The sequence below is a fragment of the Oreochromis aureus genome, linkage group 20, assembly GCF_013358895.1.
Source record: "Oreochromis aureus strain Israel breed Guangdong linkage group 20, ZZ_aureus, whole genome shotgun sequence".
NCBI classification, from domain to species: Eukaryota; Metazoa; Chordata; class Actinopteri; order Cichliformes; family Cichlidae; genus Oreochromis; species Oreochromis aureus.
Window position 1 is genome coordinate 35,187,222 of NC_052961.1, and position 22,598 is coordinate 35,209,819.

The window sequence follows — 22,598 nt, forward strand, 5'->3', positions numbered from 1 at the left end:
TTAACAAGCAAAACCACCGCTATTGGTCTGACACTAACCCACATTGGATGGATCCCTCCAAGACTGCTGGAACAGTCTGGTTTGGTGTGGTATATGGGGTACAACGATAGTGGGTCCATTCTTCATCAATGGAAACCTCAAGGCCACTGGATATTTGAAATTGCTACATGATGATGTGTTTCCCTCTTTATGCACTGAAGCTGGCACGTTCCCTGAGTTTTTCCAGCAAGATGGTGCACCACCACATTATGGGTGCCAGGTCCCAGCATTCCAAGATGAACAGTTTCCTGAAAAGTGGATTGGTCGTCGTGGGCCAGTTGAATGGCCCCCAAGGTCTCCCGATCTGACCCCCTTAGACTTTTATCTTTGGGGTCATCTGAAGGCAATTGTCTATGGTGTGAAGATACGAGATGTGCAGCACCTGAAACTACGGATACTGGATGCCTGTGCTGGCATTCCTCCTGCGGTGTTGCTATCAGTGTGTGAAGAGTGGGAGAAGAGGGTTGCATTGACAATCCAACACAATGGGCAGCACATTGAACACATTTTATAAGTCGTCAGAAACTTGCAAATAACTCATGAAAGAATAAAGTTACATTGAAACCAAGCACACCATTGTTTTTCTTGTGACATTACCAATAAGTTTGATGTGTCACATGGCCCTCTTCCTATTGAAAAAACAAAAGTTGTATCCAAGATGGCCGACTTCTAAATGGCCACCATGGTCACCACCCATCTTGAGGAGTTTGCCCCCTCACATATACTAACGTGCCACAAACAGGACTTTAATATCACCAACCATTCCCATGTTATTACGCTGCATCCATATAAATGGCCCACCCTGTACAATAGGAAGCAGAGCCTTCAGTTTTCAGGCCCCTCTTCTGTGGAACCAGCTTCCAGTTTGGATTCGGGAGACAGACACTATCTCTACTTTCAAGATTAGGCTTCAAACTTTCCTTTTTGCTAAAGCATATAGTTAGGGCTGGACCAGGTGACCCTGAATCCTCCCTTAGTTATGCTGCAATAGACGTAGGCTGCCGGGGATTCCCATGATGCACTGAGTTTTTCCTTTCCAGTCACCTTTCTCACTCACTATGTGTTAATAGACCTCTCTGCATCGAATCATATCTCTTATTAATCTCTGTCTCTCTTCCACAGCATGTCTTTATCCTGTTTTCCTTCTCTCACCCCAACCGGTCGCAGCAGATGGCCCCGCCCCTCCCTGAGCCTGGTTCTGCTGGAGGTTTCTTCCTGTTAAAAGGGAGTTTTTCCTTCCCACTGTCGCCAAAGTGCTTGCTCATAGGGGGTCATATGATTGTTGGGTTTTTCTCTGTATGTATTATTGTAGGGTCTAGCTTACAGTATAAAGCACCTTGAGGCGACTGTTGTTGTGATTTGGCGCTGTGTAAATAAAATAAAATTGAATTGAATATTAAGAGCTTGCTGACTGAGCATGTAATGTAAAGATTTTTTGCACAGATATGTTGAATGTTTATTGTTTATTGTTGTTTATTATTTATTGTTTATTGATGCATAAACTGACAAACATTATTAATAATGAAAAAAGTATACTGTAATTTTCTCCTTAATGCTTACTATTGTTCCATATCATGTCATATCTTTAGGTAAAGCAGAGGTGTCAAAGGTATCGTCACCCTGACTGCTGATGTCTTTACCAGTCGTGCAACAGAGCCCTACCCTGGTGTGTCTTGCAATTTCCTGAGTGAAGACTGGAAGATTGGAAGATGAAGGCACCAGTATGCCTCTTGAGGAGAGGCATACTGGTGCCAATATAATGACATGGATGGAAGAGATGTTAACAAAGTTTGACATCTTGCCTGCCAAAATAAAAGCATTTGTACATGACAGTGGTTCCAATATGGCGGCAGCAATGCCACTGCTTGAAGAAAAACATGGATGAGCCTCTATCCGCTGTGCTGGACTAACACCCTCCAGCTCATAGTCAATACTGCTCTCAAAGAAACCACCATCAGCAGAGCACTAGGAGCACTTTAAAGTGAAGTGAGCTGGGCTAGTACAAGGCTAAAAATGAAACAGGAGCAAATGAATGTGAACAAAAATGCACTGATCAAAAATGTCAGTACAAGATGGAATAGTACATTCCACATGATAGAGAGACGCTTCTCACTGCCAGTCTTTCAGATCTCGAGGTAACTCCGAGGGGGAAATACTACTTCGACTTGAAGCCAGAGAGGGGGGCGCCGCTTGAAGAACTGAAGCAAGGGTTGGCGCCTTTTGAGATTGCTACTGTTCACCTTAGTGGACAACAGCTCACGACCATTTCAGGTCTTCCACAGGTAGTCAAAGGGCTGACATGGGCTGTACACCAAATCCAATTTGAGACGAGCTCAGGAAAATCTTTCATTGCCAGTGCAGAAAAAGGGATAACACAGAGATGGGGGAGTATTTGCATTTTCTCAGCAGAGAAAGAAACTCCTGTTATTCTCACAGCTGCCTTGGACCCCAAGAAAGCTGAAGTTTTTGGCTCCTGATGATGTCATCAGAGTGTAGGGGACTATTAAAGAAGCAAATGCTGGGGCACATGAGCATGAAAAACTGCATACGGCCAATGGTTCAGGTAGAACTGAAAAGACTGCTCTGGACACCCTCCTTAAGTCTGATACTGACAGTCAGGGTGAAAATGAGGAAGAAGCATCTAAGGAGGACCAAGATGTCCAAGTTGTGAGAAGTGAAGTTCAGCTGTACTTTAAAGAGGCCACAGTCTCTAAAAAGGATGATCCTCTTAAATGGTGGAGTGAAAATGAGGGACGCTTCCTCACACAATCAAAGCTAGCTAAATACTTTCTTTTCGGTTTGTTGCTATAATCTGCTAATTTCATTAAAAGTTTAATAAACTACCATCTTGTCTTTATTTTTAGTTAGCACATACCTTAATCACTTCAAGCTGTAAGCTAATGATAGTTACATAAGAGTAAATGCATGCTGGTGCAATAAGCTTTATGTTTTACGTCCAGTGGATGCATGATCTGATTAGTCGACTATCAAAATAATAGTTTGTGGCAGCCCTACTGGATGAGATCAAGGATATCGTATAATACATACAAGACATGATTCTATCTCTAGTAGTCTTGGAAACTTGTGACACCAGCAACAAGTACACTACCTGTCAAAAGTTTGGACACACCTTTTTATTTAGTGGTTTTCTTAATTTTCATGACTATTTAAATTGTAGATTCTCACTGAAGGCATTAAAACGATGAATGAACACGTGGAATTATATAGTAAACAAAAAAGTGTGAAATAACTCAAAACATGTTTGATATTTCAGATTGTTCTAAATATCCCCCCTTTGCTTTGATTACTGCTTTGCACACTCTTGCCATTCTCTCCATGAGCTTCATGAGGTCGACACCTGAAATGGTTTCCAACAGTCTTGAAGGAGTTCCCAGAGATGCTGAGCACCTGTTGCCCCTTTGCCTTCACTCTGCGCTCCATCTCATCCCAAACCATCTCCACTGGGTTTAGGTCAGGTGACTGTGGAGGCCAGGCCATCTGGTGCAGCACTCCATCACTCTCCTTCTTGGTCAGATAGCCCTGACACAGCCTGGAGGGTTTGGGGTCATTGTGCTGTTGAAAAATCAATGATGGGATGGCATGTTGCTGCAGGATGCTGTGGTAGCCATGATGCTTCAGTGTGGCTTCAGTTTTGAATAAATCCCCAACAGTGTCACCAGCAAAGCCCCCCCACACCATCACACCTCCTCCTCCATGCTTCACAGTGGAAACCCTGCATGCAGAGACCCTCTGTTCACCTTTGTGGAACCAAACATCTCAGATTTGGACTCATCAGACCAAAGCGCAGATTTCCACTGGCCTAATGTCCATTCTTTGTGTTTCTTGGCCCAAACAAATCTCTTCTGCTTGTTGCTTTTCCTCAGTCGTGGTTTCTTAGCAGCTATTTGACCATAAAGGCCTGATTCACACAGTCTCCTCTGAACAGCTGATGTAGAGATGTGTCTGCTACTGGAGCTCTGTGTGGCATCTATCTGGGCTCTAATCTGAGCTGCTGTGAACTTGTGATTTCTGAGGCTGGTGACTCGGATGAATGTATCCTCAGCAGCAGAGGGGACTCTTGGTCTTCCTTTCCTGGGGCGTCCTCATGTGAGCCAGTTTTGTTGTAGTGATGTTTTTGCAACAGCACTCGGGGACACATTCAAAGTTTTCCAGACTGACTGACCTTCAGTTCTTACAGTAATGACGGCCTGTTGTTTCTCTTTACTTAGCTGATTGGTTCTTGCCATAATATGAATTCTAACAGTTGTCAAACATGGCTGGCAGCTGTGTACCAACCTGACTTCTGCACAACACACCTGATGGTCCCAGCCCCATTAAGAAGGCAAGAAATTCCACACATGAACCCTGACAGGCACACCTGTGAAGGGAAACCATGTCAGGTGACGACATCATGAGGCTCACTGAGAGAAGGCCGAGGGTTTGCAGCGCTGTCAACAAAGCAAAGGGCGGCTACTTTGAGGAATCTAAAATATGAATCATATATTGATTGACTTATATTTATATGTAGAAAGTAGTAAATAAGAAGGTGTGTCCAAACTTTTGCCCTGCAGTATAAATCAGGAGACCAAAACACTGGCAGAGATCTTCCATCTCTACATCAGTCCATTTGGATTTTTTGCCCAAATCCTGTTTTTTGTAGCATTTTTATTTGTGTTAGCAGAGATTCTCCTGACTGGTGTTCTCCGTGGCATGTATGAAATTTGCAACCTGCCACAACCATGTCTGTTGAGAGAGAATGGGTGACTTTTACAGTTTCTTCGATTGCTGACTAACAAGCCTCAGTTTGTAGGCTGTAGGCCCACCACCTGTAGTAGCTGAAAGGTTCAGGTGGCGATCAAAAGCGGGGGCCCTGGTGGACCAATCCCAGGCTATCGAGGCTGGGAACATGGAAGCGTCATGTATTGAGACATCTGCAGCCTCAGGTTTTGGACACTTGGGATTGGCACACCTAAACGTTTGGTCCTGTACCAGCAGGCAGTCGTTTTCTGGATGGATTTTTTTCTTGTCCATCTCCATTCTTCACCTCTCCTCACAGAGGATGTGCTAGTATTGTCTTACCAGGTCGGTGAGATTTTCGACTCCCACCTCCGGCAAAAACATCAACAGCATTCTGAAACGGCTGGGGACATTAAGACCAAATGGACCACGTTCTGCACCTCTATTGTTGAGGCTGCTACAAGGAGCCCCAAAAAGGTGAAGGGAGAAGGGAGCCATCAAACTAAAGGAGGAGTCCTACTGGGCTTGGTTACCTAGTGGGGACTTTGGACGCAGCAGATCAGCAGACCAAGCTGAATGCTTGAAGAGGAGAACGTTTTAGGAGTGACAACGGTGAGAGAGAGAGAGCAAGTGAGAGAGTGAATGATATCGATAACGAGTTTTGAGATGTGAGGCCGGCAGGTTTCAGCCCTGTGATGTGTTCCTCTGTCTTGTGGTGGACAGAAACTATTTTTGGAGTGGCACAAATAAATTGCGCCGCATCTTAATTGTTCTGTAATTTTAGCGGTAGGAATATTTTTAAATGGTTGTCAAAAAAAAAAAAAAAAAAAAAAGACTTGAGGTATTGGCTTACCTTATGCAGAAGTTTTTTAATTTACAAATTATAGTTGCATTTCAAGTTATGAAGATGATTCAATAAACATCTTTGTGATTTTTACAGTAAAAGAAAAATCTAACCATTTCCTACTCAGATCTTTTGTTTTTTATGTGGTTTAGATCAGTTTTCTTAATACAGTATGTGTATGTAACTATAAATTTAGACATGAAAAGAATGATATCAAATAAGGCAAGCTAAATAGTTTTTAAAGGTAAAATCAAAAAGTAGTGAAAAATTGCCCCACTGGGTAAATAAATGCTGTCTTTAAGGACAAGAGCTTATTAATTTGTAACCCGGGCATGTAATGGTACTCGTATCAGCAAATACCTTGATCCATGGTGTTCATATGGACAAAGTTAAATGGATGCACACCCACCAGCCCTGTTCCACATTGGTTCACTGCAACTTTTTCCTCTAACAAGTTTTACTGAAAATTAACTTGCTAGTTTACTAAGTAGAGAAAAGTCATGTTGTCTGATACAATACTACTAATACATCCATTGAAATGTTTAGTTATTTATGGTTAGATTTGATGATGAAGTCTGTGGTGCACTGGTCTACCCTCATTTACATGACTGCACTGCTTTATCTGTTCTCTCTGTGTGCCTTTTACTCTTCATTCTTAGTGTGGTAAAGTATATTCAGTAACGTGTGGAATGTGATCATATATCGCTACACATTGAGAAAGAGGTAAGGACACTATTATTTATCTTCATTGTAAGTAGATTAAACCAAAGAATGAGTTTAGAGATCATTAACACACAAATCCTCATCAGTGTCAGGACACACCTGCAATACGCCAGAGGCCATCTGTGTCCCAGCAGCACCATATGGCTGACTGTCAATAGATCGCTTGACTTAGTGACAGGAATCCGGCTAAAAGGGCCAAATCAACCTTCAGCACACTAATCCTTTAGCCAACATCTATATTAGTCACAGTCTGTTCCCTGTTTACTCACATACTGTCTCATGTGACCTAATAACACCTTTCTTGACCTGGATTGACAGTGGATCATATTTTACACATTTTACAAGTTGCATTAGCCTTTGCACTACCAAGCTTAGTAAGTCCTGGATCACATCCACTTGTAGATGCTGTTGCATTGCTGTAAGTAAATTAACCAACAGCCTCTGGAGTGAGTTTTCTTTAATGGAATACTACAACGTTTCACTTTATACATGGGAATTAATTTGTACCAAATAATGTCAAATGTGGACATTTTAATTTAAAAGTATAATGTGAGGCTGAGAGCTAGGGGGCAGCCCTAGCTCTCAGCCTCACATCCAATTCATTGAATAATTTACCTAATCCTATAAAGCTGACCAGTGCAGGGAGATCGAGGTTGGATATGGATACAAGTGGAATATTTTTGCATCAGAAGACGCGAAAGCGGGCATGAATGCACCAGAAGATGATGGTGGTGCTTGTTAGCAATTTCAAGCTGTTAGCTCCACCTTGACCCTGTCCTCGGGGTGGCTGTAGTTCAGGAGGTAGAGCAGGTCAACTACTAATCGCAAGGTTAGTGGTTCGACCCCTGGCCTCTCCAGTCTGCATGCCAAATATCCAAATATATCCAGGTTGTTCCCCGATGCATTAGACTTGTGAATGCCAGACAGCATGGGGGGGAAAAAACAGTCCATTTAGAATTTTTTTTTACTTGAATTTTCCCCACAGGCAGAACTACAAGTCTCTGACTCTTCAGTATTACATCAAAAGTACTGAGAAAGTAAGTATTTTATTTTAAATTGTGACAAAACACAGGCCAAAGCTCAGACGGGTTTAACAGACTCTCACTCACAGGGCAGATCTGGTGGAAGTGTGCCATCCAAGGTTGAGGGAGCTCCACTACACCAGTGCTGGGCTTGATAAGTTCAGGGTGATTTTAAATAGGTGACCATTTAAAACAATGAAATGCAGAGTTTTCAAACTTTCTTAGGAGTGTTAACAACATCTTTGACCGTGCAATCCTACTGGTTGATTACAACTCAAAAAACACTACCTGTCTGATGACTGTGCAAATGCAAAGAAAGCACAGTTTGCAGTCTGTTTTGGTATCAGATGGTTTATAACAGTCATAGTTACCACAATTAGTGCCCGTAGATGTAAATATGATGTCACTCCCTGCCATACATACCTGCTCATTATTACTTAATACTCAGCAGTAATGGAGCACAGATATCTTGGACCACATAGGAAGCCATATTATTTGTCAGTTACTTGCGTTAAAATGCTCCAACAGGAACCAACAGCACAAAGAGATTTGGAGAAGTGCCTCAAAAGAGTTATATATGATCCATAGGCGTAAACCAAGACGTAGAACACCAAACTAAGATGCAGTGGAAGCTCAGATGTCCCAGTTTTACACTGGAACTGAATGCATCTTACATTTGTGGATCTGTGAGAAGATGGCAGCATTAAATTAGTCTCAAAACAGATGGTGGACACTGTGCGTATCAGGCGATTCGTCCACACATATTTAAGGTTTTGTAAGTAAGCGAGAGAGATGCTGTGTGTAGTTTTACACATTTGTACAGTTTTCAGAAGGTAAAATTATCAGATTTATGAGCTGAACTTAATAAATCGTACGTACACGATCAGTATTTATTGAGTATTTATTGTTTGGCTGTACACATTTTTAAAATTGTTTTTGCAATTTTGCTTCATATTTGTGTGTGGATTGAAGCACGCACTTATGAGTCAAATGATTGTACATATTTGTAAATGTTAGTTTACACTTGTGTATAGATTTCTCTCCATGGGTCAAGTTCAGTGACTGGTGGAGGTGAGGCCCAGCCACAGGGTTAGCACATGATGACTATAGCTCTGACTGTGAGAAAGATTTATTTCAGCAGCTACTGACAGATGACACGTTTTCCATTCACAGTGCTACAGTAAATCAAAGTGCTATTGGTCTCTAAACACCTCACTAAACCATGTGCCCACACATGCCTTTGTGTGCCGTACGGTCCTCCTCAGTCTGGAGGTCACTCAGGTTAATTTGCTCTGTACCTTGAACATCTGTTTGACCTTCTGTCGGGGTAGGTTGACATTGAGTTTGTGCAGGAGCTGGAGAACTTCGCTGATGCTTAAGCTGCCATCACCATTCTTATCAGCCTCAGTGAAGGTCTGCTTTAGCCATGTGGTGACACGCTGGTTAAGGAAAGTCACCACCATGGATCAGGACATTTATCGTTTATAACCAGAGCAGTGTAACGTCAGTGTAATGGGTCAGTTCAGCCTGTCAATGCTTTAAATTGCACTCTATTAATGTTTTGAAATTCTACAGTATGTAACATATGCAGTTACATGATATAGGTGAAGTGGCTGAAAGTAAACAGTACAATTAAAAAGGATATTGGTCACGGGTGCGCTGCCTCTTAGCAAGGCTGTCCTCATCACTGATCCCAGCCACCAGGTACTTGAGGCCTGTGATCCAAGTGCGTGCCTCCTCACCAGTAGTGGACACCAGGTCCAGGGACTCCATGTGTTCTCCATAGTAGAGGCTGAAGCAACAGTTTGGGTCAAAGCTGCCCTCTGCATAGCGCTGGAAGATCTCAGACTGCTTACCCTCACACACCTCCCGGATGGAGTCGATGGAAACTGTTGGAGGACACAACAAGTCGGTGAGTTAGCGATAGAAGGTAACTTTAACACAGTATGGGAGTAAACTGACCATGAGGTATAATAATAATATTCATAATAATAATTTGATGTACTCCGGCTTTTGAGTTTTTTGTTCTTGTGTATCGTTTTTCTAATTTTATTTTGAGCCTTGCTCTTGCTGGGTTTTGTATGCTCCCATTTGGTTGTTAGTGTTCTTTGCATAACTCACAGGGGGAGTTACTATAATAAATTCAAGTTCTTCTTCTTTTTGCTATAATTTTATAAATTATGCACAAGCGTAAACTGGGTCCAGAGTGTTGAGCATTAGGAGAACTTCTGGAATCACTGTCTGTTGCTGATGATGGCGATGATAACGTCAGTCGCCCGGTCCTCGGAGGAGAAGGACAGGTCACAACTTTTCCATTTGTACACTTGTACAGCTGGCTGTATTTCTCCTACAGTTCAGTATTTTAACCGCTCAGGATTAGTTTAAACTCCGAAACAAATAACGTTCAGTTAAGTGCCTGTGCTCTGTAATAGAACAGGCACTTAATTACTGATAACATTCAAGTTTTAACAAATGATGCTTAGTTCTGACCACATCACAGACAGAATCTCTGTCCTCAGGTCGTCACACTGCTGCTTCGTAAAACAACTTAGATCTGTAATAGATGCTCTGATGCAGAAATAGGAGCATCAGAGCGTCACATGACTTCAGTTTCCTGATGGACGGAACCACCTATTTTCTCTTCTCCTGTAATTTTGTCTGCTGCACTTCTTTGTTTTCTTAATTCTGGTTTGTTCTGAGGTTAACTGCTAACTTAATTGTATAATTTTCCATTCTTCTTTGTCCACTATTGTGCAACTTTAGTGACACAGCATAAAGTAAATATAAGAAATGTAAGCAGAAATGTAACCTTAGTAGTGTTGTCCCTGCAAATGTGAAGTACGACACGAGTGCTTAAATGTTTAGTTTATAAATAACAGCAAGTTAACCTTGTACGTCGTTAGGAGCCTGCACAGTATCGTCACATAAAGAAAACTCTTTTCTACGTAGGGTGGGGCTTTTTTTTGTACCACTTACTTCAACCCATCTCTTCTGCCGTGCAGCCACATCAGTAACTTCTATGAAGCTCTCCAAAAGTTGAATCTGTTCATCTGGACGTAGCGTTTTGTGGGAGAAACGTTTCTCCCACAAAATGCTACGTCCAGATGAACAGATTCAACTTTTGGAGATTTACTTTCCTGGATGATTGAGAATGCATCAAAACTTCTATGAAGCAGTTGCACTTCCTGTAATATGGAGTGCAGCAATCCTCAGCTGAGTGTTAGTATTTTCTCCTTTTTAGTCTGGCTGCACTTGTAATAGTTTATGCCACTAGTGTTGAAACCAGTCTGGTGTTTTTACCCTCAGCAGGAACAGCTTCCTGGCATATTTTAAACAGTATTGTGCTTTGGTGGAGGCCTGACCTCTTGTAGCTCTGGTCATCAGAGGCTGACAGGTGGCTCTTGCTCTGAGCCATGTTTGGGCTAAAGACACGCTGACACCATGTAATCGCCTGATTTGTAAGTAAAAATGAATACAAGGACGGTATGATACAACATGATACATCCCCATAATCAGTTACAGAAGATGCTTAAAGTTAGTGGTACTTTACATGTTACTGCTACTCCTGTTAGCCTGACAGTCTGCTGATTGGCTTCAGCATGTCACACTGAACCAGTGGGTGTGTCTGTGGACAAGTCACTGCTGTAGACCACACAGCAGAGCTCTGCACCCCAGCTGAATCAATGAAAAACTGCATTATTTAATTTGAAAAAGGGGTTTTGTTTTGTTTTTAGAAAGGATGTTCTCCCACCACCACAACCCCCCTCCAAAAAAACAACTAATAAATAAATAAATAAATAAAGCTCTAATTGTTTTTATCTTCCAGGGAAGCATGTATGTTATTTTGTGTGTAGGACACTCCGCGGGCAGATTAAAGCTGATGAATAATTAAGTTGACTTAAGAAGCTCATTAAATCCAGGGATGGGGCAGGCAGAGCAACAGGGAACCGAGTCCCTAAGCTGCTATGAGACCTCACTGCTACTGAGAGCTACTGCTGAAAATCCCCTTTTATTCCTTTCTAAAACACTAAAATCTCTTTTTTTTTTGTTTTCTTTTTGATTGGAAGTGTTTCAGGCCGTTGGGGAAATTTATTGGAGCAAGAGTTAAACCTAACAGAGCTTTAAAGCCTGGAACAGTGAAAGGTAAACAGGGGAACAATGTGCACTTAACCATGAATCTGTCAAAGATCTTTGGAGATGATCTGCTGTTTCTAGCTGAGCAGTTAAACTGAAGCAGATCTAAGACGCTGAGCACATATAAAAGGTAACCTCATATATTACTATTGTGACTTGTACCTTTCTGAACCCAACTGGTCATGGAGGAAGCAAAACAATTACCAAAAGGTCTCAGAAGCACATGATAATATTATTGTGCCAAAAATTAAAAGAAACATATGGAATAATAGTCCATAACTGGCTGTTCGACCAGCTTTGCAAAGCTTGCCCACCCTCCTCCTTAGTCTTCAGTCTCAAAGGCTGTCATTCTCCACTTTTCATGTAACTTACATAGAAGCTTTACTGAGGGGACTGCATTTCTCGAGCATAAGTAGTCAATGCTTTACAAGCTGCTGACTCAATCTGAGGCTATTTGAATGCTTTATACTCTTCAAACACTTGATCCTTGCACTGGATTCTGCAATGACCAGCTACTCTGTTTTAGCTTTCAGCTGTTTAGCATGTAATATCTTCCTCCTTGTTTACTTCAGACTGAGCTAAGAAATAATATTATGAATCTTATTCACTTTTTTATACTTAATATTCAAGGATTGTGCTGTTGATATCCACTTTTCTGTGTTTTTTATAAACTCTGTTATTGCTGCTAATTTGGGCCTCGTCCAGTTACATTGATCTGCTTATCCTTAGGTCTCCTTTGTTATCCACCTGAAATCAGTTCTTATTTCTTCTTTGAACTTAGTTTGTGTCTATTGTGCTAGCACTATTGTTGCTACTCCTAAGCCGGTGTGTGTTCAGCTTTCAGAATGACATGCAGGAATAAATCTTCTCATATATTCTTTTAACATATTTGCTTAAAGTTACAAGTTACATTTGGTAACAGTCATAAAAGACTGTATGCTGCCACTCAGACTATAAATATGTGACTTATCTGAATATAATTCTTTGTCTGTATTGCCCAGCCTTATGTTGTATCCTTCACTGAAGGTGTAGCTCACACTCAGGATGAACGAGCTGAGATATCTTTGCAAGGACAACATGTAAAAATAGCTCTGAAATTTCAATAAACCCTCACCTCTCACTGAAAATATGGTTCCAGTAGCTTCAGGCACAACATTAAGGCCACCTGCCAATATTATGATGGTCCATAGTGTGCTGTCACTACACCCCTGAAGGTGTGCTCAAACACACCTTTGTGGGGCATCCGCAGATTGTTCAGGACATCCTACAGATGCTCAGCTGGACTGAGATGATGGAATTTGATTTGAAGGCCAAGTCAGCACCTCGAACTCCTTGTTGTTCTCCTCAAATTCTGAGAATGTGGACGGCACAACCCAAGGATCCCCAGCAGAACTTTCCCCAAAGCATCACGATGCACGCCCTCTTTACCGTAATACTTTCTGATCCCATGTGTTCCCAGGTAATACACACACAAGGTCAAGTCAAGTCCTGATATTCACATGCCCACTGCAGGCGGCTCCTGTCTGCAGCTATGCAACCCCACGTGCAAACCACGATGGACTGTGTATTCTGACAGCTTTCTATCAGAACCAGCAGTGAGCCTTGGCCACCCATGACTCTGTCGACTATGGTTGCTCTATTGGACCATTTTTGATACTGACAACGGCAGAATGTGAACACCCCACAACAGCTGCAGTTTCAGAGATGTTCACACCCTGTCATCTAGCTATCACTATTTAGCTCATGCCAAACTCATCCAAATCCTAATGCCTCCCCATTTTTCCTGCTTCTAACAGGAACTTTGATAATTTATTCAGTTTCTTCCTGGTGCCGTGATGAAAAGATGATCAGTGTTATTCACCTTACCTGTCAGTGGTCATAATGTTACGCTTGATCAGTGTATGTTTGAAGTCCTACAGTAGCGAGACACAGCGTTCTTACTGTGCCTTTAAGAAGACAACACTCACTCTTGGCCTTTTCATTCTTGCGTGACGGCCTCCAGCGGATGCAGGACTTGTGTTCGTCCAAATAGAAGAACCGCACGAGCCCCTTGGAGCTGCCGCGGAGCTTCAACATCTGGGTCCCCATCTGCATGGAGCTCATGCATTTCTCCACTGCAGGCAAGAAAACACAAAACAAAACAGACAGAAGAAAAAACAAAATATTGTCAAAAGGGAAACTGCTGGAATGTGCACCGAAATTCACAGGAAAGCATGAAACAGAAATGTACATACACTGCATGTTTTCATTCAAGAAGTGTGTGTGCACATGAATATATATATGTGTAGTTCATCAAAATCCATCAGAATTGTAAAGCAAAACAATTGTTTCCTCCAAGGCAAGTGAATGGTGTGGTAATCACAGTAGATCCACACTAGGTGGTGTTGGAAGCACATGTCCCTGTGCTGTGGTTACACCCCGCCTGACCACATCAGTTTCATTTTTCTGTGGCATCCACTGTTTTCACAGCAGCATGCAGGAAACTAGGCCACATCCGCATTCACACATCCACACCATGTTAGGACATCTAACATGCCTGCTGTAATGCTGCATTTAAGGTAATGTGATGCAGGCAAACTGTTTTTATTAAAAGTGGGAATCTGTCCTTAAAAGTGTTCGTGCCATAAATTCTCACCAAAAACATGCAGATGGTGTTTGCACAGCAGAAACGGAGCTGTGGTCATACAGACGACCCGCTGTGATCATGGAAACTAATGCACTTGTGTGGCAGAGAAGAAGTGAGCGGCCTCTTGGCTTTACAGTTTTTTTCAGTCGCTAACAAGCGTTTGTCCAAACAGTTGTCACATTTTCAAAACTCTAAACACAATTAGCACAGCATCGGTCTGTTGTGGCCATACCATTCACACATTTCATGTCGTTTTCACCCAATATGCAGTCAGTGAACACATTTCCACAATGCTTACATTTTCTTAACAGACAAGCTATACCTCCCAACAAAATTATGGACTGTTTTTGTAGTATTTACGAATGTTAACACACAACATCCCACAATAGCAAAAACAATATTCCAAACCTTAGATACAGTATAAAAACCTCTGCTTCTGCAATGATATCAGTACAAAAACAATATCAATATCAAAAATATATCTCAGCTGATAATAAACAAACAATTGAATAATTGACACACAGCTGATTTATGTTGGGTAAATTGGGCCAACCACAGCTTATTCCATTCTGGCTTAGACTCAGTGGGGTTTATAAGGCAAGACCTTGAGGAGTGATGTTTTGGAAACAAAAAAGAAGACAAACACTGTAATGTCTGGTCGAGGAAGAGTAAGAGCAAGGGGCCCAGGGAGAAGAGCAGGCCCAAGGAGAGGGCAAGGTAGAGGTGTAAGAATGCGTGGCGGTGGCATTCCAAGGCTGCAAGAACAGTAGTCAGTGATGAAATTCGTGCCACTATCATTGACCATGTAATCAACCATGGTCTTTCACTAAGAGAGGCTGGTGAAAGAGTGCAGCCCAATTTGAGGCGGTCAACGGTTGCCTCCATTATACGCATCTTTCAACAAACCAACAGGTAAGTATTGCATTTTACATGGATTGTTTCTATTCTCACTTGACATGTCAATATGGTCATACAGTAATGCATATGTTGAATTTTTTGTCTTTCTAAAGAATGCAACGTCTTCCACCCTCTGGGGGAAGAGGAAAGCTCCTCAGTAATGATCAGGAGCTTGCCATTGTAGAAATGGTTGCTGCAAATAATGCAATAAAACTGCGTGAAATTCAAACTAGAATTGTGGCGGACCATGAGATATTTGACAATATCGATAGAATCAGCCTCACAACCATTACGCGGACATTGTCCAAACACAGAGTGCGGATGAAGCAGCTCTACACTGTTCCCTTTGAGAGGAACAGTGAGAGGGTCAAGGCTACTGACGACAATATGTCCAGGTATAGTGTATATTCAATCCAATGTCCAGTTCTATAAGCTTTGCACTTTGCAAGTAGGTAAGCTACACAATACTAGGTTACAGTACAGTATGGTATACAGTAATAACATGACTTACATAAACTTTGTTTCAGAGAGTTATGGAATTGGAGGCCAACCAGGCCCCTCATGAATTCATATACATCGATGAGGCAGGATTCAATCTGGCCAAAAGGCGTCGGCGTGGACGAAATGTAATGGAAAAAGGGCCACAGTTGATGTGCCAGGACAGAGAGGGGCAAACATTACCATGTGTGCAGCAATTGCAAATGCAGGATTACTCCTTCACAGATGTCAGGTTGGACCCTATAATACAGAGCGCTTGCTTGCCTTTCTCAATGATCTCCACCAGCGCCTGGTTCCAGAGCAGGGTCAGGAGGGTGAAAACATGAGGACCTTTGTAATTACCTGGGACAATGTGGCTTTCCATCACTCGCAAGCAATAACAACATGGTTTGAAGTCCACCCAAGACTGGTAAGTCTCTTCCTTCCACCCTATTCACCTTTCCTCAACCCCATAGAGGAGTTCTTTTCTGCATGGAGGTGGAAGGTTTATGACCATCAGCCACATGACCAGATGTCCCTCCTTGAAGCCATGGATGCTGGCTCCAGGGACATCACAGTTGACGATTGCCAAGGGTGGATCCGACATACCAGGCGGTTTTATCCCAGGTGCATCGACTTGGATAACATCAGATGTGATGTTGATGAAAACATGTGGCCTAACCCTGAAGATCGCAGAGATTAGATGCAAATTTTTGCCTTTTTTTAGCCCCCCTTTTATCTTGGCTTTTTGCTGTTGTTTTTTTGTTCAGAATGCTCTTGTGTGTTTCATGGATATTTTGTTCACTGTAAGCAATACTGTAAAACTTTCTCTGTCCTATCATACCGTGTTTCTACTGTACCTCCTGTAGTAAACAGTAAAGAAACAAAAACTTGTTTTTTACTGGAATGCTTTTGAATGTGAACATTACTGTACATGTGGACATACAGTTACCAACCAAGACATTTCTGGTGTCAAAATGGTGGATTGCATGTTTCGCATGCAAATACCTGTAAAACTGAAACATAAAAGTCTATGCAGTTTTGTAATGTCAATAATAGCCAGTATTTTGAAACCTGGTGTACTTTGATTGACTGCATGTACCTTGTGAAGTGAAAACAAGTGTTATTCTTTGACAGACTAATTTCATTTTGAGTCAGATTTATAGTGTTTTTGTACAGTTAGTGTGTGCAGGGGAAGATGTGTTCTATTTTGAAATGAAGAGTTAGTATATATTTAACAAAATGTATTTTTGAGAAGAAAATTATCCATTTGGCCAATTGTGTTTTGTAGGTGTGAGTCTGTGTTAAGAGTTTAGAAAAAGTATCTGAAGTATGGGTAGGCGCTTGTTAGCGATTGAAAAAAAACTGTAAGCGAACACAAGTTATATTTTTTTGAAGAATCAATAGTGAAGCCACAACAATGTCCACAGACCAATGCTTCACCACAGCATGCCTATTGAGCTGCACCACTCACACATTTTTCACACCACACACCAGAAACAACATTGATTTCTGTTTTCTGATGAAAGATTTTTGTTACAATTTAGATACAAATTTCGAATGTCTGTTTTACAGTAACAGTCAAGTCATACTGATGCTCTGTGTTGTCAATAAGTCTAAGTGTCAAGTGTAAAATATTTTCAATTGTTCAAAAAAAAAAACAAAAACCAAAAACCAAAAAACACCTGACTTGAGCCATATCAAGCAAGCAAATTGCTCCCGTAACATAATCAAGCTGTGAGATTTTTACTGTACTCCACATAGCAGAGCTACTTAAAACCCTTACAGTAGTACTTACAGTAAAACTAACACAGTTGTGTGCTATGTGTACTGTGTGTAAGCCTGCTGGTATGCTGCAGCTGATAAAATGTGATGCGTTTTTTCTTTCCCCCTATGACATATTGCAACATATTGAGCAGACGTCACAGATTTGGCATGAATGCATGAATTAAAGAAATGTTACAGCTAATCAAAGCATGAGCACGTAGTGTTTCAGGACAACGTTAACTACTCAAAGAAAGCGTACACATTTTGCATGTTGTTGAAATTTTAAACATATGTTTTATGGCTGTGAGTTGGCCTGAATGCATGCACTGTGCTTTCATGAGCTTGAGGCATCACAGCAGGATAAAATCATATTAGGTAGTTCCATCTTTTAGTCCATGTAACATTCTTGTAATGCCCATCTTAGACTTCTGTAGAGAACCTTTGGAGAGCCTAGGACGTAACATGCATTACATGTTAACTGTTGTGTGGCGGTGTCCCAGAGTTTCATATGCAATGACAGCTGGTAGAAAAACATTAAATCCAGGTGCTGAACCTGCCAATCACAGCAGTTGTGGGCTGCATCGACCAAGCATAAATTGGGCATAAGTGACTAAAGGCAGCCAAACTCCAGTACAAATTTCTTAGTGCCTAGTAGCTGTAACAGAGCTGGGGCTCTTCACTCTTCTAGCCAAACAGAGGGCAGTTATCCATGAAATGATCTGTTGTCACAGCATCCAGACTCTCGCGGCAGACTGTCACACTGCTGAAAATGATGCCTTGAAACCCATCGAAAGCCTCATCTTCAACCCTTTGCCAAGTCTGAAATAAATCCACTCTAGCAGTCATCGCTGTCATTGCTGCATACATCGAGAGTCCTACAGTCAGCTCTTCACTGATTTTAGAGGGAAACTGTCAGGATGTCCATAAGGTGAAGAGCAAGCAGCCAGTCCTTTTTGTGAGCATGTTTCATTTCAACACATCTAATCAAACTGTTTTCAAAGAGACACATTTCAAGATGAAACACACTCAGCTTTATGGTTGGCTTAAACACAAATAAATCACATATGAGGGCGCAGCAAAGGAAGGCATGCTCTGCTCACCCTCCCCTGCAGGTCAGCTAAAAGAAGAATGTGTTTGCTGACATCCTGCAGCTGGCCAAGTTTGGAAAATCCCTTGGGAAGTTTAGTATTTGAAATTTCTTCCTGGTGTAGTTAGCTAAAGAGTGCTCACAGACAAGTAGCATAGCTTGGAAAGTTACAGGTTTCCAGATTAAATGTTACTTTTCAACACTGTAGCCTGTTGCTACAGCCTGCTAGTAAAATCATGAATCAACCAGTTTGAATCATGCATTTAAATAGTGTATAAATGTAGCATGACACCAATAAATCCTCAAATCATGAAAGAAAATAATAACAGAGACCTCACAGGACAGAGATGAAGGAATACATCTGTCTGTTGGTAACACAGCCTGTGGGAGGCTGACTGAGCCCGGGTAACACAAGCTGCTGTAATCAACACAGCATCAGTCTGTTGGTTTAGTTTAAAATGTTCACAATTGGAGTCTAAGCTCCAATAAGTCCACAGATCAGATGACAGGGAAACTGTGCCTACATGAAGGTACACAGCTGTTCCTGTTAGTTGTTTTTATACATAAAAACTCAAAATACCACAAAGAGCTCAGTGATTCAGTGCTTTCACACCAGTAGAAATTGAGGTTTTCTTCGTGCAGTAGGATGGGAGTAAGAACTCGATCCCACTCGTCTATCATTCTGTATGCAGATGGACAATGGTCTATTAGAATTTGAGAAAATGATCCTGCCACTGATCCTGGCACATTATCAATCCCATTATCAGCTGATCAAAAACACCATCATTATTAAAAACGCCCTTTATGCTCCGCTCTGTTGTTTTCTCGCTCCAAACAGGTGGTGATACTGATCTGCCCTCAACCACAGAATGAGCATTAAGCTTTACATGGTGATATTAAAAGGACTGCATAAGGTCCAAAAATCTAACTGGGACAAATCAAGAAGAAACAAAAATGAACCCAAGAAAGATTTAGACCATCAGCTTTGACAAAGCTGGGTGGGATGCGTATTCACAGGAACAACATGTGACTGCTCTAACAGTAACCACATGCTTACAGAGCTGCCTGATCCTGCTTAGAACCATGACACAATCGCATCCTAAACATGAACAACAGCTTTTAGACACAAAACTAGAGCATGAGTCACACAGAAAGGCTGTACAGTCGACACCGCTGGGTGTCTGGGCTTGTTGCCATGGTTACAACCTCACACTTAAAGTGCTGGATTTTCAAATGGATAAAAAAAAAAAAGGCTCAGACTCTGAATGTATGATTAATGACACTACAGAAGTCCTACGAAGAGAATCTTTCTTTATCCAGCTAAATGGTGAAAAGAAAAGCAGCATCACTGACGCACAATAATTATTTTACCTGATTACCTTTAAAAACACACAACAGCAATCTCAGCTGAAGATTATTAACACTTTAAATGCACAAATGTTATCATTATGAAGAACAAATAGAAAAAGCAAACACAGCAGTTTTTTTCCTTCCTTTGTTGGTCCACATTTTTATAGTGTTTTACGTTATGGTGACACCCGGTGAGATCATGTAGATCAGCCATTATTTTTGGTTTTATTTTATTATCTTTATTAATTTTTTATCTTTATGTAATGTTCACATATATTGTTAATTAAACATACAATTGTTATAAACTGCATCTTTTTACAGGCATTTTACTTTAATTAAATTTTAGCTTATAATTTAAATGAGAAACAAAAACAAATGGCTGTCCAGTCGGGAGTTTGACCAACATGGACTTAATGTGGACCGGGACCCGCTGGTCCCCTGCTGTCCTGCAGCCTGAACGGTGGGATACAGAAGAGACTCGGGTGGCATTCCAATATGTGCATCAGTATAACTACACAACAGCCATGGAGGTGCTGTTAATCTCTGTCTCTCTTCCACGGCGTGTTTGCTGTCCTGCCATCCTTGCCTCATCCCCAACCAGTCACAGCAGATGGCCCCGCCCCTCCCTGAGCCTGGTTCTGCCGGAGGTTTCTTCCTGTTAAAAGGGAGTTTTTCCTTCCCACTGTCACCAAGTGCTTGCTCATAGGGGGTCACTTATTTAACAAAGCTTAGCAGCTTTGTTAAATAAGTTAAACCAGACAACAGGTGGCAATGGAAGTAAAGCTGAGGCCTGGATCTCAGTGACGTAGCAGGATGACCTGAATGTGGCCACTGACCTGCTGCAACAGTCACAATGTGGGCCGAGGAGATGGACTTGGCTATTCTCCTCAGTCAGGTCACTGGGTTAAGTCCAGAGCGAACCATCTGTAGATGGGCCAACTGAGGCAACAGACATAATGAAGACTGACAAAGTCACTGTGTCAGTGAATTGGAGACCACAGTAAACCTATAATTAGCAAAGGGATCTCGTTTGAACAGCACCTACATGTTAAATATTGGGAACCAGTTTTCTTATAAAGAATGTTGCTGCAGCATTATCTGTTGTTAGAGTTGGGGTTATTTCCACTCTACAGTTTAAAGTTAATAAACAGCACGTTACTGGTCACTGGTTATGAGAATATGAAGGACGACTGTAGGAGAGAGTGGTTAATTTAGCTTTTGAATTGCCAAACCCACTAACCAAATCATACAGTTCTGTGATTGGTCTTGTTTGCTTCCACAACATATTCTGTAGATGAAGCTCTTCTTCAGCCTGGTCATTGGTCCACACCAAAGTTTGACTCTGAACTTTCCCACAATAAAAGAATCAGCCTGGGTTCATTAAAACAGACCCAGCCCACTCAGCTGTGGAAAAGCTACCTCTGTGCAACATACATGTGATTAAGCTTACCCATGTAGCCCAGTCTCCACTTGGAAAAGGCCACAATGCTGCTGCCTATCCAGAAGAATTCCTCCACCACATGTGTCAGAAAGACCTGCTGCTGGCTCTTATTGGGAACAACATCTTTTTTTTTGTCCTCTTCTGTGATAAAAGCCCCTTTAGCCAAAAGTCCGGGCTTGTCCCCAGTCGCTGCAGCAGCGGTGGTACACACGAGGGCTGAAGACAGCGGGCTGACGCTGAAGACGCTGTTCATCTCGGTTTTGATACTGCCTCGAAGTTGCAATAATGTTCCCACAGAAAGTAAATCTGACTCAGTGTGGGTAATCTTCGGGTAAGTTAAGTTTCCCCCCCCCCCAAAAAAAGGAGTCACAACTTCTTTAAAGTGAACGTTCTTTATGGGTAAACCATCCAACTCCACTAACCACAAAAACAAAAGGATTATTATCAGTAATATCAATGGCTGCTTTCATTTTTAGCTTCAAAACATATGCAAAGAAAAAAGATCACATAAAAAAAATCACTCTCTTTCTGAACACTTCAAACAATTTGTCAATAATCTTCAAATGTTATTGCATCAGCAAACCTGCTCATCTCAAAGCCATCTCAATATTGTTCCATTTCACAGCAAAAAAGATGCAGCTTTGGTGCCGTCTCGTCGTTTCCTTAGTCCCCAGGATACACTCAGCCAAAACGGCTGGCTTCTCATGAAAGACAGAGAGAATGCAGCGATGGACAGCAGAACAGACATGAAAGCACAACTCACAAAGGTAACTGTGCAACATGTGTTGGGCAGGCAGAAATCCTAAATCCCTAGCAAGCTGTAATCCCAGTCCAGGAGATTTGCTAAATGTGTGAACTGAAATGCAACAACCAACAGGAAGAGAGTGAGAAAAGTCAGCAAGGCTTGACGAGGTCATAATAAAAATGTCCCAGGGCCAATTAAAAAGTCTGTTTAATATGAGTCGTGTCAACGGACATTTCCTCTGAAAGAGAGGTGTCAGGTACCCACACCCGTCTGCAGATATCACATAGTCCCAGCTAAATCAAAGCACCTAGCAGCCATCTTACTGGGGCTCAGATATCGGTACATATGAGATGTTAACCATTATCTTGCACCAGATTAATAAATGTTCAGCTTCATCATAAAACAGGTCAAATTCCAGGCTCTTGACAGTGTGATGCAGCAGTGTGAGCATACAGAGTCAAAATAATGTCAGAGGCTTGGATTGAAATCCCTGAGCTTGACAAACAGATGCCAGATACTGAAGACAGAACAGCTTAATGTAGAAAAATGACAAAACCATATGTCAACTGTCACAAGTAACTGCCAAAAAGCCACAAACTACAACCAAGATTGATAATATTTGAAAATTTTGATTTCTATGTTCAGATTGCATAAAAACTAAACGTATGATGCAGTTTGACTTTTCCTCTTTTTCTGGTACCACAGGTAA

The 22,598-nt window shown here is 41.7% G+C and overlaps 1 protein-coding gene across 1 annotated transcript in view; it reads right to left on the reverse strand.

Moving 5' to 3' along the window:
• Positions 1-22,598, reverse strand: part of plch2a (phospholipase C, eta 2a) — a 75,225-nt gene that overhangs the window by 49,103 nt on the left and 3,524 nt on the right. Inside the window, exons 2-4 of the mRNA XM_039603910.1 lie at positions 13,467-13,613; positions 9,011-9,254; positions 8,664-8,793 (exon numbers count right to left, since the gene is read on the reverse strand). Coding sequence (XP_039459844.1) covers positions 8,664-8,793; positions 9,011-9,254; positions 13,467-13,613 — 521 coding nt within the window. The remainder of the gene's footprint in view (positions 1-8,663; positions 8,794-9,010; positions 9,255-13,466; positions 13,614-22,598) is intronic.